This window comes from Prosopis cineraria, unplaced genomic scaffold (genome assembly GCF_029017545.1).
Source record: "Prosopis cineraria cultivar Desert tree isolate PC_DT_omini unplaced genomic scaffold, ASM2901754v1 PC12, whole genome shotgun sequence".
NCBI lineage: Eukaryota > Viridiplantae > Streptophyta > Magnoliopsida > Fabales > Fabaceae > Prosopis > Prosopis cineraria.
This window is the reverse complement of record NW_026555343.1, coordinates 21,297,621-21,315,841: the sequence shown is the minus strand read 5'-3', so window position 1 is coordinate 21,315,841 and position 18,221 is coordinate 21,297,621. Positions and strand designations below refer to the sequence as shown.

The 18,221-nt window shown below is 32.2% G+C and overlaps 1 protein-coding gene across 1 annotated transcript; it reads right to left on the bottom strand.

Moving 5' to 3' along the window:
• Positions 1-13,631: 13,631 nt before the first annotated feature.
• On the bottom strand, positions 13,632-17,482 carry LOC129289009 (sodium transporter HKT1-like). Its single transcript, XM_054925844.1, has 3 exons — positions 16,291-17,482; positions 14,642-14,851; positions 13,632-14,120 (listed from the first exon to the last, which is right to left on the bottom strand). The coding sequence occupies exons 1-3, from the start codon at positions 17,451-17,453 to the stop codon at positions 13,922-13,924; spliced, it is 1,572 nt and encodes a 523-aa protein (XP_054781819.1). The 5' UTR covers positions 17,454-17,482; the 3' UTR covers positions 13,632-13,921.
• Between the last annotated feature and the right edge of the window lie 739 nt (positions 17,483-18,221).

Genomic DNA, 18,221 nt, shown 5'->3' with positions numbered 1-18,221 from the left:
AGGTTGACCCTTATGCTTGCCACTTCTCGAATCTTCAACCATATGTTTGTCGAACCCACTATCTTGAACCTTGCTATTTGCTTGTTTTCTAACCTTGCATCACTCTTCTCCCCCTTTTGTCATCAACAAAAGGCTTGGATGGATCAACAAGAATAAAAAGGTTGGAGGAAGGCATATAGGATGGAGAAGTACTATTTTTAGTCTAGACTGGTCTATTCTTGAACCTTAGTGGAGGCTTGAAAACTACACCAGATTTCAAAATGGCAATGAGTGGTGTGGGAGATAATACAAAATTAGGATTTCTCCTGATAGTCTTAAAAGGTTGCTATACAGTTGATCCCATAAAAGAATAGAGTAGAAGGTGGAAATGACTATGTAGACTCTAATTCTTCCCCATCATCAAATATCTCAATATACTCTCTAGCAATCTTAGCCATAACTAGTGCAAGCTTGTTGCTATTTGAAGCATGTGACTTAACTCCTTCTGAACTATCTTTAAACATAGCTCTTAGTTCAAAATCAATAGAGAAAATTAGTCCAACCCTCAAATTTCCAATCTTGAAGGGTATATTTAATGATCACTATCAATGTCTTCCTTAATCCCCTTCTTTAAAGTAGAGGTGTTGGACGTGTGTATTGACACAAACTCCTCAACAAACTCTATTCTAGCATTCTCATAGAAAGAAAAACCAATAGGAGTACCCATCCTAAAGGGAGAATAATGCTCTAATGAGTCCCTTAGTCTAGCTGGTATACCTCCTAAACTCAAAACTTAAGCTCTTAACAAGCTAATTTCTTCCTTGAATTCTTCTCTGATTTCTTCAGAGTCTTTAATTTCTAATTGAAGTCTTCAGCTTGTCTTTCATGATACAAATTGAAAAGCTCAACTTAAATTTTGAATCTCCTATCCAACCACTTGACAGCATCTAAATTAAAACATACTCCTTATGATAATGGTGGAATAGATGAGTCATTTTGAGCTGGTTTAGAATCTTGTCTACCTTGAGCACTATGAGCTACTATAGAGTAATTTTCAGTTTGAGCACCACCTGATCCTTCTTTAATAATTTCCATCTTTTTTAGAGTTACAAAGTTGATGTCCCAGCACTTCATTGCCTTCCAAATACATAATCTTCTGATCTTCTAGCATTTTGAAAATTACATTTCCATAGATGAGATATTTCCCATCTCTTTTTCTGATCAACTAGACTAAATTCTTGATCTTTTCGAAGATGATGGAGGCAATATCCAATTTGAATCCTTTAATTAAGGCAGTTAGAAGCCTCAAATCTTTAGAGATAAACTTGTTTACCCCAATTCTTTTACAAGTAATCGACCTTCACAGAATGTGGTAGATTACTCTTTGAAGTGTTGGCATAGACTTTGGCTTTTCTACTAGATCAGAACTTTCTTCCCAAGTTGGGACCAGTGTTGTCAACATGGCTAGCTTTTTATAGGATAAATTTGATAACCTCATCAACCTTTCATTAGTTGGAAATTTTAGAAGGGTATTGAGATAGTCTTCTGCAATGTTAAAAGACTTTCTTCTCACTATCGCTCTTAGTACTTCACTATTATGCAAAACTTGTAGAGAACTATAAAAAGCTCTTACAACTTCTGGACTTACTACTATGTTGAGCTCTAACAGTGTCTTATAAGGCTTCATCATTTCAGTAACATCATATCCCTTCTCTTTGAGCTTTGTTAGGTTGACAATCCAAGATTAACTGACTTCTTTTCTAGCCATTTTTAAGGTTAGGCTTGGAATTACCCAGTGTGGAGTGAGTCAAAGCAGAAACTAGCAAAATCATTACTCTCATCTGATGCCTCAATGATAGGAGCTTTCCCTTTCCTTTTCCTCTATTCTTTATGATTTCCAGGGTAAGGTTGGCTAGGCATTGTACCCTCAGGTGTCCTCTCAGAGGAGACTAATTCATGTTAAAGGGTTAAGAAATTTTAACTTTCTTTGATGCTCATTGTCCTTTTCCAGCAATCCTAGGCTTCTTAGGAGTAGGCTGAGATGGAGTAGTATCAATAGTTTCCACTTGTTCTTCATTAGGAATTTTTTCCTTCATTCTTCCCTTTCTCTATCTGACCTCCACAACCTGCTCTACTTTATTCATAACTTCATTATAGTTGCTAAGACTTGGATTTTCTCGTCTACACCCATCTCACTTAACCACAATGTCTCTAGCTTAGAAGAAATTAGACACAGAGAGTCCTCGAGCTTTCAAAGCCTCTTTAGTCATTTTTGTTTGTGCAGGATTTGATTAGTAAACATTAGAGATTTAGATGGAGAAAATGATGTAAATTTGATAGAGGAATGGTCAAGTTTCTAGGAGAAATAGTTATAAAAGAGTAAAATGAAGAGGGAGTTTTTGCGAGAGAGAAAAGTAACACTAATGGTTTTAGGGCAAAAGAGTGAACTGAGTGAGAAAGTACATTCACACACATATATAGATAGATATAGAACTAGTGTTGCTTACCATAGCACTGGTGTTAAACTCAAAAAACTTTAACAGTTACCTCATTTAAAGTTGTAAAATCAATTTAATCTTATCCATGCTAAGTCATTTTGAGGTGCCATACTCATCTCTTGGCAATGTTAATGACTTTGAAGTGGCTTTCATAGCATTGGTGTTAAACAACATAGCACCGGTGTTACTATAGAAGTTTGCTCTCTGTAATATCTTAGAATAATCATTAGTACCAGTATTGAATTTATAACACCAATGTTATATATTTTTATAACACTGATAGAAATTTTCTTTAGACAGAGACCTGCACTTTCAAATAGCCATTCCGATGCTTAAGTTAGAATACATAATTAAACAGATTAAAAAGTAAGAGAAAAAAAGAAAGAATTGCTTACAATTTGTTAGGATTTAACAGACTCAATTCTCTTCTTATAAATACAAACTGTTCTGCTCCCAGAGGTTTTGTGAAGATATCAGTAAGTTGTAGTTTAGTAGGGATGAATTCTACTATGACATCTTTCTTTTGAACATGATCTCTAACAAGGTGATAACAGATGTCAATATGCTTAGTTTGAGAATGATGAACTAGATTTTTAATCAAGCATATTATACTGGTATTGTCACACTTGATTGGAATATCTTTGAGCTTGATTCCAAAGTCAAGTTACTACTTCATCTATAAGATTTGAGAACAACACAATCCAGCAACTATATATTCTGATTCAGTTGAAGATAAAGAGATAGTATTTTGTTTCTTGCTTGCCCAAGACACAAGTGAACCACCAAAAAAGTGGCATATTCCACTAGTGCTTTTTCTTTCTGTCTTGCATTCTCAAAATCAGCATTAGAATATCCAATTAAGAACTCACTTCCTCCTTTAGGATACTAGAGACCTAACCAATCAGTATCTTTTAGATATTTGAAAATCCTTTTTACTGTAGTCACATGGGATTCTTTTAGCGTTGATTAAAACCTTGCATAGCAACTAACACTAAAGGATATATCTAGACGACTTGCTATGAGATGTAGAAGTGATCCAATCATCCCTCTAAATGATTTGTAATCATATTTTATTCCTATAGCATCTTCATCCATTTTGATGGTTGAGCTCATTGGAGTATCAATTTCATTAACTTGATCCATCCTAAATTTTTTGAGGATCTCATTAAGATATTTGGTTTGACACACAAATATACCATCCTTCCTTTGTTTAATTTGTAGTCCCAAAAAGAATATCAGTTTTTCCATCATAGACATTTCAAATTCTCCCTGCATTAACTCAGAAAATTCCTTACACAAAGATTCATCAACTACACCAAATGTAATATCATCTATATGAATTTCAACAATTAATAATTGATCCCTTTTTCTTTTTATAAAGAGAGTAGCATCAACTTTACCTCAATTGAATCCTTTTTCTAAAAGAAAAGAATTCAATCGATCATGCCAAACTTTGGGTGCTTGTTTGAGTCCATATAGAGCTTTCTTCAATTTTAAGGCAACATCATATTTATGAGGATCTTCAAAATCAGGTGGTTATTCAACATATACTTCTTCAAGGATGTGGCTATTGAGAAAAGTACTTGTTACATCTAACTGGTATAGCTTAATATCTTTTACAGATACTTATGCTAGAAGTAGACAAATTGCTTCCAATCTAGCAACTAGAGTAAAGGTTTCTTCATAGTCTATACCTTCTTCCTAATTGTATCCTTTTGCTACTAGTCGAGCTTTGTTTCTCATAATGATTCCTCTTTCATCAAGTTTGTTCTTGAAGACCTACTTAATTTCAATTACTAGATGATTTTTGGGCTTTAGTACCAAGTCCCATACTTAGCTTCTTTCAAACTAATTAAGCTCTTCTTACATTGCATCTATCCAATACGAGTCAGGTAAGGCTTCTTCAAATGTTTTTGGCTCTATGAAGGCTGAATGATTAGCAATGTTTTGGAATCTACTTCTGGTCTAAATAGGTTCATTGACATTCCTAATGACTTGATCCAAAGGATGATTTTTGTTATTTCTCCAAGCGATTGATTGTCGAACTTCTTTAATTTCATTATCTTTTAGGTGGAGTCTCAGATTTCTCTCCTGGGTCTTCTGTTGAATTATTTTTCTTTAGTTGAATATCACACAACTCTTCAATGACATCATCAATATCAAGAATCTTCTTCTTTTTCATGGAAAACTCATCAAACACTGCATGTATTGATTCTTCCATGGTCTTGGATCTAAGATTGAATACATGAAAAGCCTTACTCTTGCTGGAGTATCCAAGAAAAATTTCCATGTCTGATCTAGGATCAAATTTTCCTATATTCTTGTTATTGTTGTTGTGGATTATCACCTTGCTACCAAACACATGAAAAAGAGATATGTTTGGCTTTCTTCCCTTATAGAGTTCATATAGTGTCTTGTTGAGCTTAGGCCTTATATAAGCTTTGTTGATGATGTAACAAGCAGTATTCATGGCATCAACTTAGAATATTTGTGATATGCCATTGTCACTAAGTCTAGCTCTGGCCATTTTTGTGAGTACTCTGTTCTTCCTTTCTACTACTCCATTTTGTTGAGGAGTTCTTGGTATAAAGAAGTTATGTCTGATTTCATTTTCATCGTAGTAGTTCATGAAGTCACCATTTTCAAATTCTCCTCCATGAACAAACTTGATTGATACTATAGAAATACCCTTCTCATTTTAGACCTTTTTGAAAAATATACTAAAGGTATAAAAAGTTTTATCTTTAGACTTAAGAAAGTAAGTCCAGATAAATCTTGAGTAATCACCAACAAGAACTAAAGTATAGAGATTTCCACTAAAACTTTTGTTCTTGTAGGACCCACCAAATCCATATGCAAGAGATAAAGAGGTTTTTCAGATGAAATAAAATTTGTTGACTTAAATGATGTTTTAGTTTGTTTTCCAAATTGTCAAGCTTGGCAAACTTTGTCTTTATTAAAGCTTAAAGGTGGTAAACCAATAACTAAATCATTCTGTAAAAGTTTTTCAATCTGTCTTTTGTTTACATAAGCCAAGCATCTGTGCCACAAATAGCTTTCCTCAAATTTACTTACAAAACATGTTTGAGAAAGAGGTTCATAGTCTAAATTAACAGTATAACAATTACCATCTCTGTCAACATGAAGAAGTATCTTCCTCGCTGCTTTTCATTGGATAATGCATTCCTTTGACTCAAAGATAACCCTATTTCCTCTATCACAGCTTTGACTTTTACTTATTAGATTGTGGAAGAGACCTTTGACATATAGTACTCCTTCAATGTTTACTTTTTTTCCTCTTCCCATATTTTCAAAACTAGCAATGTGACCTTTTTTATCACCTTCAAAAGTAACATGACCACCATCTCTTTAATGTAGTTATATGAATTGATTTAAATCTTTAGTCATATGTCTAGAGCACCCATTGTCTATAGACCATTTCTTCCTCTTAGAGATAGTAAGACATACCTCATCTGATTGTGATTCATTCAGATCTATTTTTTGTGCTGTAAGCATAGGTTTGCTGTTTCCTTCTCATCTTCTTCATTGTTCGAAGAGCTATCTGCCCATGCAGCGAAAGCTTTCTTCTTCTTTTAAGGCTTTTCCTTTTCCTTTCTTGTTTCTTTGCCACTAAGGACAATCCTATTTTATATGTTCTAGTTTCTTGCATTCATTATAACATGTCAATGGCTCCTTTTGATCTTTCTTATTGCTTGAAGATCCTTTTCTAAAGCTCTTTTTTCCTTGGTTGAATCTTTTGAATCATCTGACCATCATGCCAAATTTTTCATCTTCATCAGACTCTGCTTCTGATTCATCTTCATCGACTTTCAAAGCAATGCCTTTCTTCTTTTTGCTAATATCTTCCTTGTATTGAAGCAAGGTTGATTCATGTTCTTTAAGGCTTCCAAAGAGTACAACTACCAAACTCATTAATATTCATTGTGCCTTCATAATGGTAGTGGTTTTGGGCTGCCATTCCATTGGAAGACTCTTGAGAAATTTTCTAACTTGTTCAGCTCGAGTGTAAGTTTTGCCCAAGTTTATCAAATGATTGATAATATGAGTAAAACGTACTTGCATATCTTTGATTACTTTTCCTTCCTTCATCTTGAATGTCTTATATTCATGAATACTCTTCTTATTTTTCTTAACACCATCAGTTCCTTCATGAGCTTGTCTCAAGGCATCCCACATTTTGTTTTGTAGTAATGTAGTGAGTAACACAATGATATTCCATTCTATTAAGAGTACAAGCAATTGTAAGTTTTGCCTTGGCATTGAGATTTAATCTTCTTTTCTCCTCATCATCCTATTTTTCTCTTGTTTTTTTCTCATCAGGCCATCATCTCCAAGGATCATAAGGACATATGGACTTATATAGTAACAATGTCATCTCAATGTCCTGAACTTCAAGAAACATCATCATTCTGCTTTTCTAAAAGGGGATAGTCTTCTCTCCTGAATGCAGGAGACTTTATTATTGACATACCTTCTCCTAAATTATCGTCTGCAAAATTAGCCATTAGTAGAATCTTTTACTCAGACAATTAAGTCAAAAACCTATCTTTGATACCAATTGTAAATGCCCCAAGAGGAGGTAAATTGGGCTAATTGAAAATTTAAATGAAATGCAATAGTAATAAGGTAGATGAAGGAATGAAATTACCAATCACAAGAGTTGGATGAGTAGAGCTTGACATAGATGATTTATCTTAGTTCAACTCCTACCACTTGAGCCTACGTCCAGTCCCCAAGAACCTCATGAGATTTTTAACTATATTATCAAGATTAATTCGGGCTCTTGATTGTCATAAAACTCTTCCCCTTATAAAGGCAATGATAAATCCCCTTAATCTCCCCAAGCTTAAGTTTCTCTGTTTTGAATATGTAAAATAGGAATAAACAGAGTAGGTTCAAGAATAAACTACTACTATTTTTAAACTCTCATTTAAAGTAGATATATAATCAATGAAGCTCTCTATTAATAAATGATACATAGAAGGTAGGTAAACTTTGATGCTTAAAATATATGCAAAATATTCTTGTTGTTCTCGTTGTTTCTATCCTTCTTCAAGTTTCATAAATGAGTCTATCTATAATTGAGAATAATAAATGATCCATTAGACTCATAATTTTTTTTATTGGAGGTTGCTTGTAATTATTTTCTTCTAACTTTGAGTTTTCTCAGATATCCGAGCTTCTTTGAGGTTCTCTGGTAGACTAGCCAATGGAACAGTACTTTATGGTAGAGACTTCCTCTTTTATACAGTAACGACTAAAAACATTAAATGCTTCTTACAAAAGTAGTTGAACTTATACATTTTGATATAACAGAAAACAAGCTCAGTAACCAGAACAAAAATAAGCAACCGGGATAACTTCAAGGAAATAATTGTGTTTAAATATCATTTGTTATTACTTTACACTACCTCAACTAGTCTCGTTTTACTCAAACACAATTTTTACCCTAAAACCTCAATGAATTAGGGCTAAATTGAGCCTACAGGTTTAAAGCTCTATCGTTCAGCTCTAAACTAGTAGCAAACCTCTAATTTAACTCTCAAGAATTTTTTTATTACTATTAGAAAAGAATCAAACCCCTAGAACTTCACCGATTTAATTTCTCTATAACTCATATTTAGAGAAATTTGGGTAGAATGGAAGGTAAAGGTTATGTGTAGGTTAACCGATAAGTTACTGATCAAAAGTCCCTTCCATGACTCCGAAATAACATGCCCTATCAACCAAACCCTCCTCCTCTTTTCCCTTTCACGTTTTTTATTTCTCTCTCTAAATTTCACCCAAATTTCATGACTTTTAAGGCCATTTTCTGATCCATACCCTACAGCACAGACAGTATTTGCCACGGTGCGTGCACAATGAGAAGAATTCTCACCACACACACTTGCTTCGACCCAAAACACAATTCTTCCACTCGTATCTATTCATTTAACATCCAAAGAATACAAATTATCAAGCAACCATCCAAATTCCTAACCCTTTACTAATTATCACTTTACCCCTGATTAACAACTAATTACAGGATTAAGAAAACAAGATGTTACACTTTCTCTCTATTTTGACGAGCTAATTGACGAATTGTCACTTCATTTTCTAGCGTATGCATCGTGGTGTAGGCAGGATCAGCCACGAAGTGTGGCACAGCAAGAAAAATTCTCATTGCACACACACACTTCTTTTTGAGACGCGATTCTTTCACTCATATTTGCTGATTCAACATCCCAAGGCTCAAATTACCAAGCATTTATTCAAATTTCTAATCATTTGCTAATCACTAATTCACCCCTTGATTATTAGCTAATTACTAGATTAAAAAATCAGGATGTTACAGTCACTATCAAAAATATACTTTTTGCCTTACATTTAAAAGTCAACACCAAAAGTGAACATTTGACAGTGGCATTAGTTGTCACCAAAAGTATTTTTATAAAAGATAATTTAAAAATTAAAAATAATTTGTCTCCACAAAAATTATTTTTAAAAAATTATATATAATTTTAAATTATATGAAATAATTTATAAAATTATCATTTAAATTATTAAAAAAATTCCTTATGAATTATTTTGAAAATTTAAAATTGAATAAAATTATTCAAAAGATATTTATGAAATTAAATTTCTTATTTCATATGCAGAGTTAAAAATAAATTATATATAGGATTGTGAAATAAAAAGGATAATAGTGAAGATATGTTAAGTTTAATAATTAAATCATTTTTTAGTTTTGTATTATGCACAATCTTTTTTACACATATGTAGCTCATATTTTTTAAGAATTATTAAGAATTGAGTTGTTAAACTAGTATTTTAATATGATAAATTAAAATTTTGATGGGTTATTACTTTCAATTATAATCAAGTTAAGTTATACATAAATTATTATTTATATATAAATACATCAATGGTATTGGGACATCAAAGTTGTACAAATGTTACAAGATGCAAATGATATTGTAAACTACTTGGCATGTTGCACACTTGATGCTTAATTTAGTATACACATGGTGTCTACTTCTTTTGCTAAGCTCTAGTGGCTCTAGGACAAGGATTTTAGTGACTTTGCCTAGTATATTTAGGTTTTCATTGATATAAAAAATAAGTTATTAATAAAATTTTTATAACTAATTATTACTAAGAAGAATTTGAAAAATTATTCAAATCTACTTTGCTATAGAGTAAATAATGATTAGAGGTTAGCTAAATTGATCACATATGAAATTCTTGTAATTATCTTATATTGTAAAATTTATTAGTATTCATTAAAAAATTTAAAATTATTCAAAAAGACTATTAACAAAATTTATGTGGTTGAAATTAATTTATTATTAAAATTATTTTTTAAGACATTGAAAATTTGTAGATAAAATATATTTTTAATAAAAAAGGGGGAAACATTTAACCATTTTGAGAGAATATAAAAATTTAATCATTTAATTTATTTATTTATGAAAAAAAATTGGTGAAGAAAAAATTAAAAGATATTTAACATAAAAAAATATAATGCATATTTATAAATAATTTATATACTTAATAATTTTATTTAAAAAATAAAAATAGAATTTAAAATATGGTTACAATGTATATAAGAAAATTATTTAATACTTAATATTTATTTATTTTAAGTTTATTTTCCTAACCAAAATAATATTTACTGATAAAAAATAATATTTTATTAAAAATATAATATAAATATTCATATAAATTATTTTTTCATCTTAATAATTGAAATTAAAATAAAATATATTTATATATTTTTAATAATATATTATTTAATATATGTGTATATAGTTAAATAATATATATTTAATTTTTTATATAATTACTACAGATGCATTTCAATTCAATAAGTAAAGAAGGAACACTTAAGACTAGAAGGTGGAAGCTCAACAATTTAAATCTTGATTTCAATGTATTTTACAACAAATATATAATATGGCGTGTGGTGGTGATATGGTGTTTGAAGTGGTTTTAGGAGGCACACACGTGGCAGGTGACGTGGCATGAGGTAACGAAGTGATGTGGCATCATCTGGCACACACGTGGCACGAGGTGGCAAGTAATGTGGCAAAAAATAAATTATTATTTAAAAAAATGAGTATGTCATCCCTAGAAGTTTACTTTTAGTGTCAAAAAACTTTTGGCAGTGACATTATACTTTTGATAGCAACAATGTTTGCCACATAAAAAAAACTATTAGGGACAACCCTTTAGCGAGATTTTAGCAGTGATTTTTGGACTTGTCACCACTAAAAATCTTTTTTTTTTTAATAGTGTTTTCAGCCTCTACTTATTAGAAGTTGTACAAATAGCTCCAATGAAAAGGGTCATATATGTACTATTTTATAGTAGTGTGTATTGCTCCTCCAATGCCTTGCAATAATGGATCACTTGAAGCATGTGACTTGAAGAACTCTTGGGCTGTAGCATGTAGGAGCATGCCTCCTTTGGGATTCTCTCCCTGATGAATGATGCCTCCAAAGGCTCTCTGGATTCCAAGCACACCAATTTGCTCCAACTGGGCCTAGCTCCACGTATACTCTATCAGTTGTAGTGTGACCAAATTCCTTTATCTCCTTAATGGGGATTATCTCGTGTTGTACACCAATCCCAATCTATCAGCTGTATTTTGTAACATTTATGAGACTTATTAATAAATAAACTTTTTTATTTAGGACTTAAACATAATTTTTCAAAATGATTATATTATGTTATATTATATATGAATATATAAAAGTCGTCCCCGAAGTCCCTTTTTTTTTGGGTAGTGTATGTACCATATCCCGCGAGTGTGCCTGTATTTATCCAACATAGGCCTCTATGACTCTTCTTATTTTAGACTCCTAGACTTCCGGTTTCAAGCGAATTTGGGAGACCATTGATTGGCAACTTCACAAATTTGCATCCTTTGCTCCAATTTTTAAGTGTGTATGATTAGATCGGTGGCGTCACCAAAACGCAAAAATAAAAAGTGTAGGTCCTACTTTTGTCCAATTCTTTCCCTCTTTTCACCATGCGCTATATATACCCTCACCCGGCACATCTTTAATATGGCATGCGTTAACAACTAACAGTTAATAAATGACATTTAAAATCATTATCCTTGAATAACCTTGAAAACCATATTCAGCCTTTATAGTTGGACGTTTGTGGAATGAAATGATTTGTCATTCAAATAAAACTTTTCTCCACCAAGTTCATTATAAAACATTATATATCACATCATAAATACTTCAACTCATCAGCACTGGGAGGACTCCATTATTTTTTTACAATATATAAAATTCTAGAAATAACATTATACTTTTAATATCAATATGCCTTTATCAATGCCTCTAGCACCTTTGCTCATATTTCTTACTTTTTGGAAATCATTCAAAAGGAATTTAATTTTCGGCCACATGATATAGTATAATTTAAGGAAAGAATAAAAAAAAGGATTTCAAATTAGGACCACAAGTCTTTTAGAGAACCGGTATTAAAATTTGGTACTCCCATTTTATGGTTGGCAACCCTAAAAAAAGTTGGCAACTAAGATTTGCTAATTTGTAAAAAAAACATTTTGTTAAATATAGCATTACTTGGAAATTATTTTGGTTCACAACTTAACAAATCTTGTAAATTCATGCTTATTGAGTGTTGCAAATAAGGATATGTAAATAGCAAATTATTAAAAAGGATAATATGTTTGACATATGTTTTTCATTTTCCACAACAATAACAAGCATAATCACACTAAGTGAGATTGGCTATATGGATTGTACGATACCATTATATTCTACCAGCAACTAAGCTCTTGGAAAGATTAACATATAATTTACAAAGTAGAGAATCTCACACTTGAGAGATTCTTGGTTTGATGGATGCAAATCTCTCAATAAGGTAACAAATTTTTAGACCAACAGTGGTCCTTGCATAAGATTTCAAAATCTTTTGATCCTAATCGAAGTTTAATTCATTCTTTTGATCATTTAATATTATTCTCCATTAACTAATGGAATATGCCGTGAAAAATCACTTGGAAAGAGCTTTCTCACAATCGGAGATATGGAGCGCCCAACTTGACTTAACTATGGATATATAGGTTAACATAAATAAGGAAATGACATTTGCATACTATAGAGGAGTATCAATGACAATTAAAGACCTTAAACTATTGAAATAGTCAATAGAAAGTCACTATTGAAATAGTCAATAGAAAGTCACTAATGAATTTAGGGAATGTCACTTGTCAATTGATAGAAATTAAAGTCAGCTGTGAATGGATAGATAAACTCATTCATTTAATTTTTGCATTGCTACTTAAGAGTCTAAAGACAGTCAAATCACTTCTGAGATTTAAGGTTATTACTTGTAAATTTACGGAATGTCACGTATGAATGAATATATTGTTTCATGAATTTAAATATCATCACCTGTAATAGAAGGATAGTTAATTAGTTGTTAATTTATGAAATATTACTTGTAAATCTAATGTCAATTGTGAAAATAATCTATGATCTATGATAATCTAGAGACCCTCTTTAGTTTTTGAATACCCACTCACCACTGATTTTTCATAAATTCATTAGCAAATTTCTTAAAATTTACCGATGACTATTCTTAAAATTATAAGTGATGATGCATATATTTATAAGATTATACATATATATATATATATATATATATATTCACAATTGAATTTTCATGGATTCACAAGTGACTTTTTCTAAATTCACAATTAATTTTCTATAATTTATGAGTGATCTTCTATGGGCTATTTCAATAATTTCAGATTTTTATTGCAAATTAAGATCATGATCCTTTCAATAATTTAAGGTCTTCAATTATCATTGCACAAGATTTGTAACTGTCATTTTCCCCATTGGACCGATCGTCCTCTAATAAATGGTGTATTTAGGCCACTGAAATTAAGCATGCGTTTGATTCCACTTCTACTTACAAGACTTTGTCATTATGCCCGTATATATTAGTTTTGAATTAGTTAATGTTGCCATTTGGACAATCTGAAATGAATACGGACCACACAACACTAATATAATCTAATTATTTAAATTATAAACCTGGCTCTCGGAGTCTTTAACTGGATTACTGTAATGGATTTTACAATTCACACAGACAAACGAACAGAGCTTACGAAATTCAGTAAGTTCATTTTGCAATCAAACTGCATGGACATAGGCACACACTGGCTTTTGATGCATACATATGCGTGCACGCTCACATTCATACATTGGGAATTAACTTAGGAGATTCAAATTCCCTGGCGCTGAAATTGGTGAATTTGAGTGAAGTTTTCTTTGTTTAGTATTTTTATTCATTTTATCATTTTTTGTAAAATATAAAATCTTCTTTGTCTTTCTTAAAAGAGAAAACTTCACATAAATTCACCAATGTTAAATTCAGATGATTTAAATCCTAACTTAAGAGAGATCCCAAGCTTGACCACCTCTCATATTGTATTTCTTGAGCCTCCCAAATAACATGACCACTATAAGGATGAACTTTCCTTTGTTACTCCATTTACCTGAAAGTCCAATCCACAAATCTCTACAACTCCTATCTGCTTTCAATTGCCTTTTGCAACTATATCCCATTGAGAATCCCACGTTTCCAAATGCACTGCATTTTATTATTCACGTACAAAATATTTCTCGTTAGTACTCACAAGTTTATACACACTATGTTTTGCTTCTATTTACTAATATATTATTGTAAGAAAAACATAACTATTGGTCCTTATAGTTTTAACATATTTTGATATAGGTCCCATTAGCTTTTTTCACTAATCCAAGGCCCTTTAGTTTATCTTATTTGCAATGTTAATCGTTCTATTTTGAAATATGCCTATAAAGATGATGAGATGACCATAAAAATATTAAATATAATGGCATGTGATTAACACACCATTACGAGTCACCATATTTAATATTGTCAGTGTCACCTCATTATTCTTTTGAATGTACTTAAAAATAGAGTAGCTAATGTTATAGATGTATTGGAGAGACTTGAAGTAATAAAAAAAAAAAACTATACGGACCTATGCCGCAACATGCGAAAACTATGGAGACCAATAGTTTTTCTTTCCCTATATTTTCAAATTATTAATTGGTCAAATTAAAAGATAATAAGAGAATCACCACCTGATAACTTCTAGGGTAATGCTTAACACATTAAAGTTGAGGGGATCTTCTCTCATGCTCTTGCTTTCTGTGATGCAAATCAGAATGATGAAGACAACTAAATAAGAGAGTTGAGAGAACAAAAGACACTCCTTTAGGCTTGCTTTCCCTTTCTTTGTTTCATTTTCGTGGTCTTTTATGGGTAAAAATGTTGTGTATGGTGGGAGGTACCTGTTATTAAAGAACAAAAAAAAAACAAGAAAAATAGAAGTCAGGGAAAATATATACTTAGCCCGAATATTTAAATTCATTTTACATATTCTACTTGGCAAAATTCTACACAGTCAACTACTGCAACACAAACTCATCTTTTTTTAACTAAAACACTTGCCATATAAACTTATTCTTAGAAAGCTAGATTATATTCTTGATGCAAACTATTATCAATTAATTGTTTTGAATATTGGATTTTATAAAGCTGAGAATCTAGCATTATTTTCCCCCATAAACAATTATCTAAGGAATTCCAACTGTTCCCTGTCTCACTTGTATCAATCATAAAGTTGTAATCCTTTTCATGATATAACAATGAGAGGTTTAATTAAAGAATGTAAAATGTGAGAGAATATAATAGAATAGAACTAATCTTTTTCGTATCATTATGACTAGCCGAACTGAAAAAGAAAGAGAATAAAGAACATACATAAGTTGTTCTTTCAAGAGTTTGAAAACAAGTTGCGTAAAAGCTACACCGTACAAAAAATCTCGGAATACCCTATAACCATACAAATTCAAAAATGATGGACAAAGAAAGACCATATATAACAAAGGTATATCGGGCGCACGCGCGCGCGCACACAGAGGGATGAATGTAGAATTCATCAGAGGGCCATCATTGAAATTTAATCTCAATGTAGGGGGCAATAACTGAAATTTTATCCAAGTGTATGGACTAACAATGATTTTTGCAATTTTTTAAAACAAAATTATACTTATTTGAAAAAAAAATTGGGGGGGACCACAGCCCCCGTTGCCCCCCCTAAAAAACAAAAAATTCGTCACTGCACACACATATGAAGGTATAGACTGAGAAGTAGTGTAATAGAAAAGCCAGGAATTTTCTACAAAATTGTCCTTGAATGGGAAAGGATGTGGCTTGGTACAATTGGGATAAAGTTGAGCACGCAATAAGTGCAATTGGACATTCGAAAATCACTTGAGTTTCCACATGTGGCTATTTATCACTCCAAGTCATTTCATGTCCAATGAGATGTCTCCTCATCATGCACAAATTCAAAACAACATTTAAAATGATATTTTGACCTTTAACAAAGTGGAATGAGGAACATACTCTAAAAGCTAGCTAGTTGTTAAGATAGGAAAATCAACCCACTTAAATATTTCATTAAGCATCTCATACTACTCAACGTGAGACTTGATAATTAGCTCTCCATAGAAAGCCGATGCCAATTGATGGCTATTAAAGTCAGTTAAGAAACCTTACTCTGAAAGTTAACTATTGAGGTGAGAGAACCAATTTATTTAAATATTCCATTGAGCATCTCATAATACTCAATATAAGACTTGGTATCATATAGTACCAAGTTTTCATCATATTTTCAAATTAATACCAAAGTCTAAGTAGGCAGATAATAGACATGATTACTTACATCATGACAACGAAGAGAACCAAAATTGCCGAAGATAGTCCAGAGAGATCGAAAACGGATTCGCCAGCATGTCTTGCATTGGAAACTTGGAACAAAGAAGCAATCAATTTCTGATAGCTATTCAGACCATCCATGTTCTCCGACTTCCACTCCATGCAGGCAAACAGAACCAACTGTATCAGATTCAAACCGAACACTGTAGCGACCAAGAACCAGCAATGGACACCAGATAGCAAATGATCATAACCTATCTCCTTATAATTCTTCAGAATATAAGTGAACTCTTCTCTTTTCATAACTTTCTCCAGAACCCAGATCACAAACCTCACGAATGGCGCGTACAAGGCATTCCCAAGATAAACATATGGCAAAATAAGCAAGAGAAGACCTGAATTCTGCTTAAATACAATCATGTTCTCGTTTGTGGGGACGAAACCACAAGAAGCGATGGTGGAAACTATGGTGAACAGAGAAAATGTTTGTATGCTGATCCCTTTGTTTCTTAGTACTTGTCTCGCACTCGGTACGATGCTTGTATAGATTGAGACCAAACCAGAACCAACCAAGTGAAGTACCGTAATGGAACACAAGACCACAAACCCAAGACACCTAACAGACCTACGCTTCAGTCTACTCAACCTATCATCTTGAAAAATATTACTGTCACTAAGATCATCCACGCCCAGTTCATTCTGCTTTTTCAGAGAAACTAAATTGATTTCAATTTGATTGGGACTAGGAACTTGATGAGGAATATGGTGAGTTGTTGCTCTATTTTTTAGGCTTTGTTTCTGGGGAAGATTAAAGCCGGAAGAAAATAAAAGGCCAAGAATGGAAGTGAAACCCTCGCCACCAAGAAACATAAGGAAGGTCATGAGAATGAGTTGTGAATTAGAGAAAACTTCCATTTCTACAGCTGTCATGCTCGAAACAGTGGCTGAAGAAACAGAAGTGAAAAATAGATCAAAGTTACTTGGAGGAAGAGGGACTCTTGGCTTCATGATTTTGAGACCAAGGAAACCAAAAACTGACATGATCATGAAGTAAAAGAGTTCACGGCAAAAGGGACTGACGTGGACGGCTAGAACACGAAACGAAGACATAGTAAGAGTGGCAATAAGAGAAACAAGTTGAGAGGTAAAGCAAGAAGGAAGATGCTTCATCGCTGCTTGGTGTAGAACAAGGTGGTAGATCGATGTATGGTGTACGTACCCGGGTGGAAGGGAATGGATTGATTTATAAAAGCAAAAGAAAAGCACTGTACATGTGGGCTCTCCAATTGGTTGTAGTGGGAGGAGCAATAATACCATTGTTACGCACGCATTAAACTAACAGAATGTGGAGACAAGTGTCGAAGGAAGCATCTTCATATTATACACCAAGAGCAATTCCGAAAGAATGATGCACAGTACATTGTACGGATATGTGTCAATTTTGTATATTTATTTCATGCACAAATCATTTTATTTGGGGACATGACAGGTACGTTTCAAAAGGATCAATTAATTCAGCTTAATTCTCAAGTATCAAACTTCATAAATTTAAAAATTTAGTTATCAATTTTACAACTTTGTTATAACGAATTTGAAACTTGTTTTTTTTTTAATTTTAATGTGGTTAAAAATAAGGTTGAGCTTATAAATTCTTAGAATTTGACACTTGAGACTTAAGTTAAATTAATTGATTCTTTTGAAACCCCTCTCTATCATTCTCCCTTTTATTTTTCAGGAAAAGCAATTGGCATCTTTTTAATAGTAATTTATATATGTTACAATTATTAAAACTAACAATAATTTATTATTAGTATATATCATAATTTATTTACCAAACAATTTCTACCTAAGTTTAACGGATTTGTCCGACTAATATTTATGCAAGTTGGTATCCCAACCATGATAGTTTACTCTCTAAAAAAAGTCTAATAATGTTGA

Excerpts from the sequence above, each read along its gene's own strand:
- LOC129289009 (XM_054925844.1), bottom strand. The coding sequence starts at position 17,453 with ATGAAGCATCTTCCTTCTTGCTTTACCTCTCAACTTGTTTCTCTTATT. Across the intron at positions 14,852-16,290 it reads GTTCTCTTCGTTGTCATGAT|GTACCTCCCACCATACACAA; the intron begins GTAAGTAATCAT and ends CTTTAATAACAG. Across the intron at positions 14,121-14,641 it reads ATTACCCTAGAAGTTATCAG|TGCATTTGGAAACGTGGGAT; the intron begins GTGGTGATTCTC and ends AATAAAATGCAG.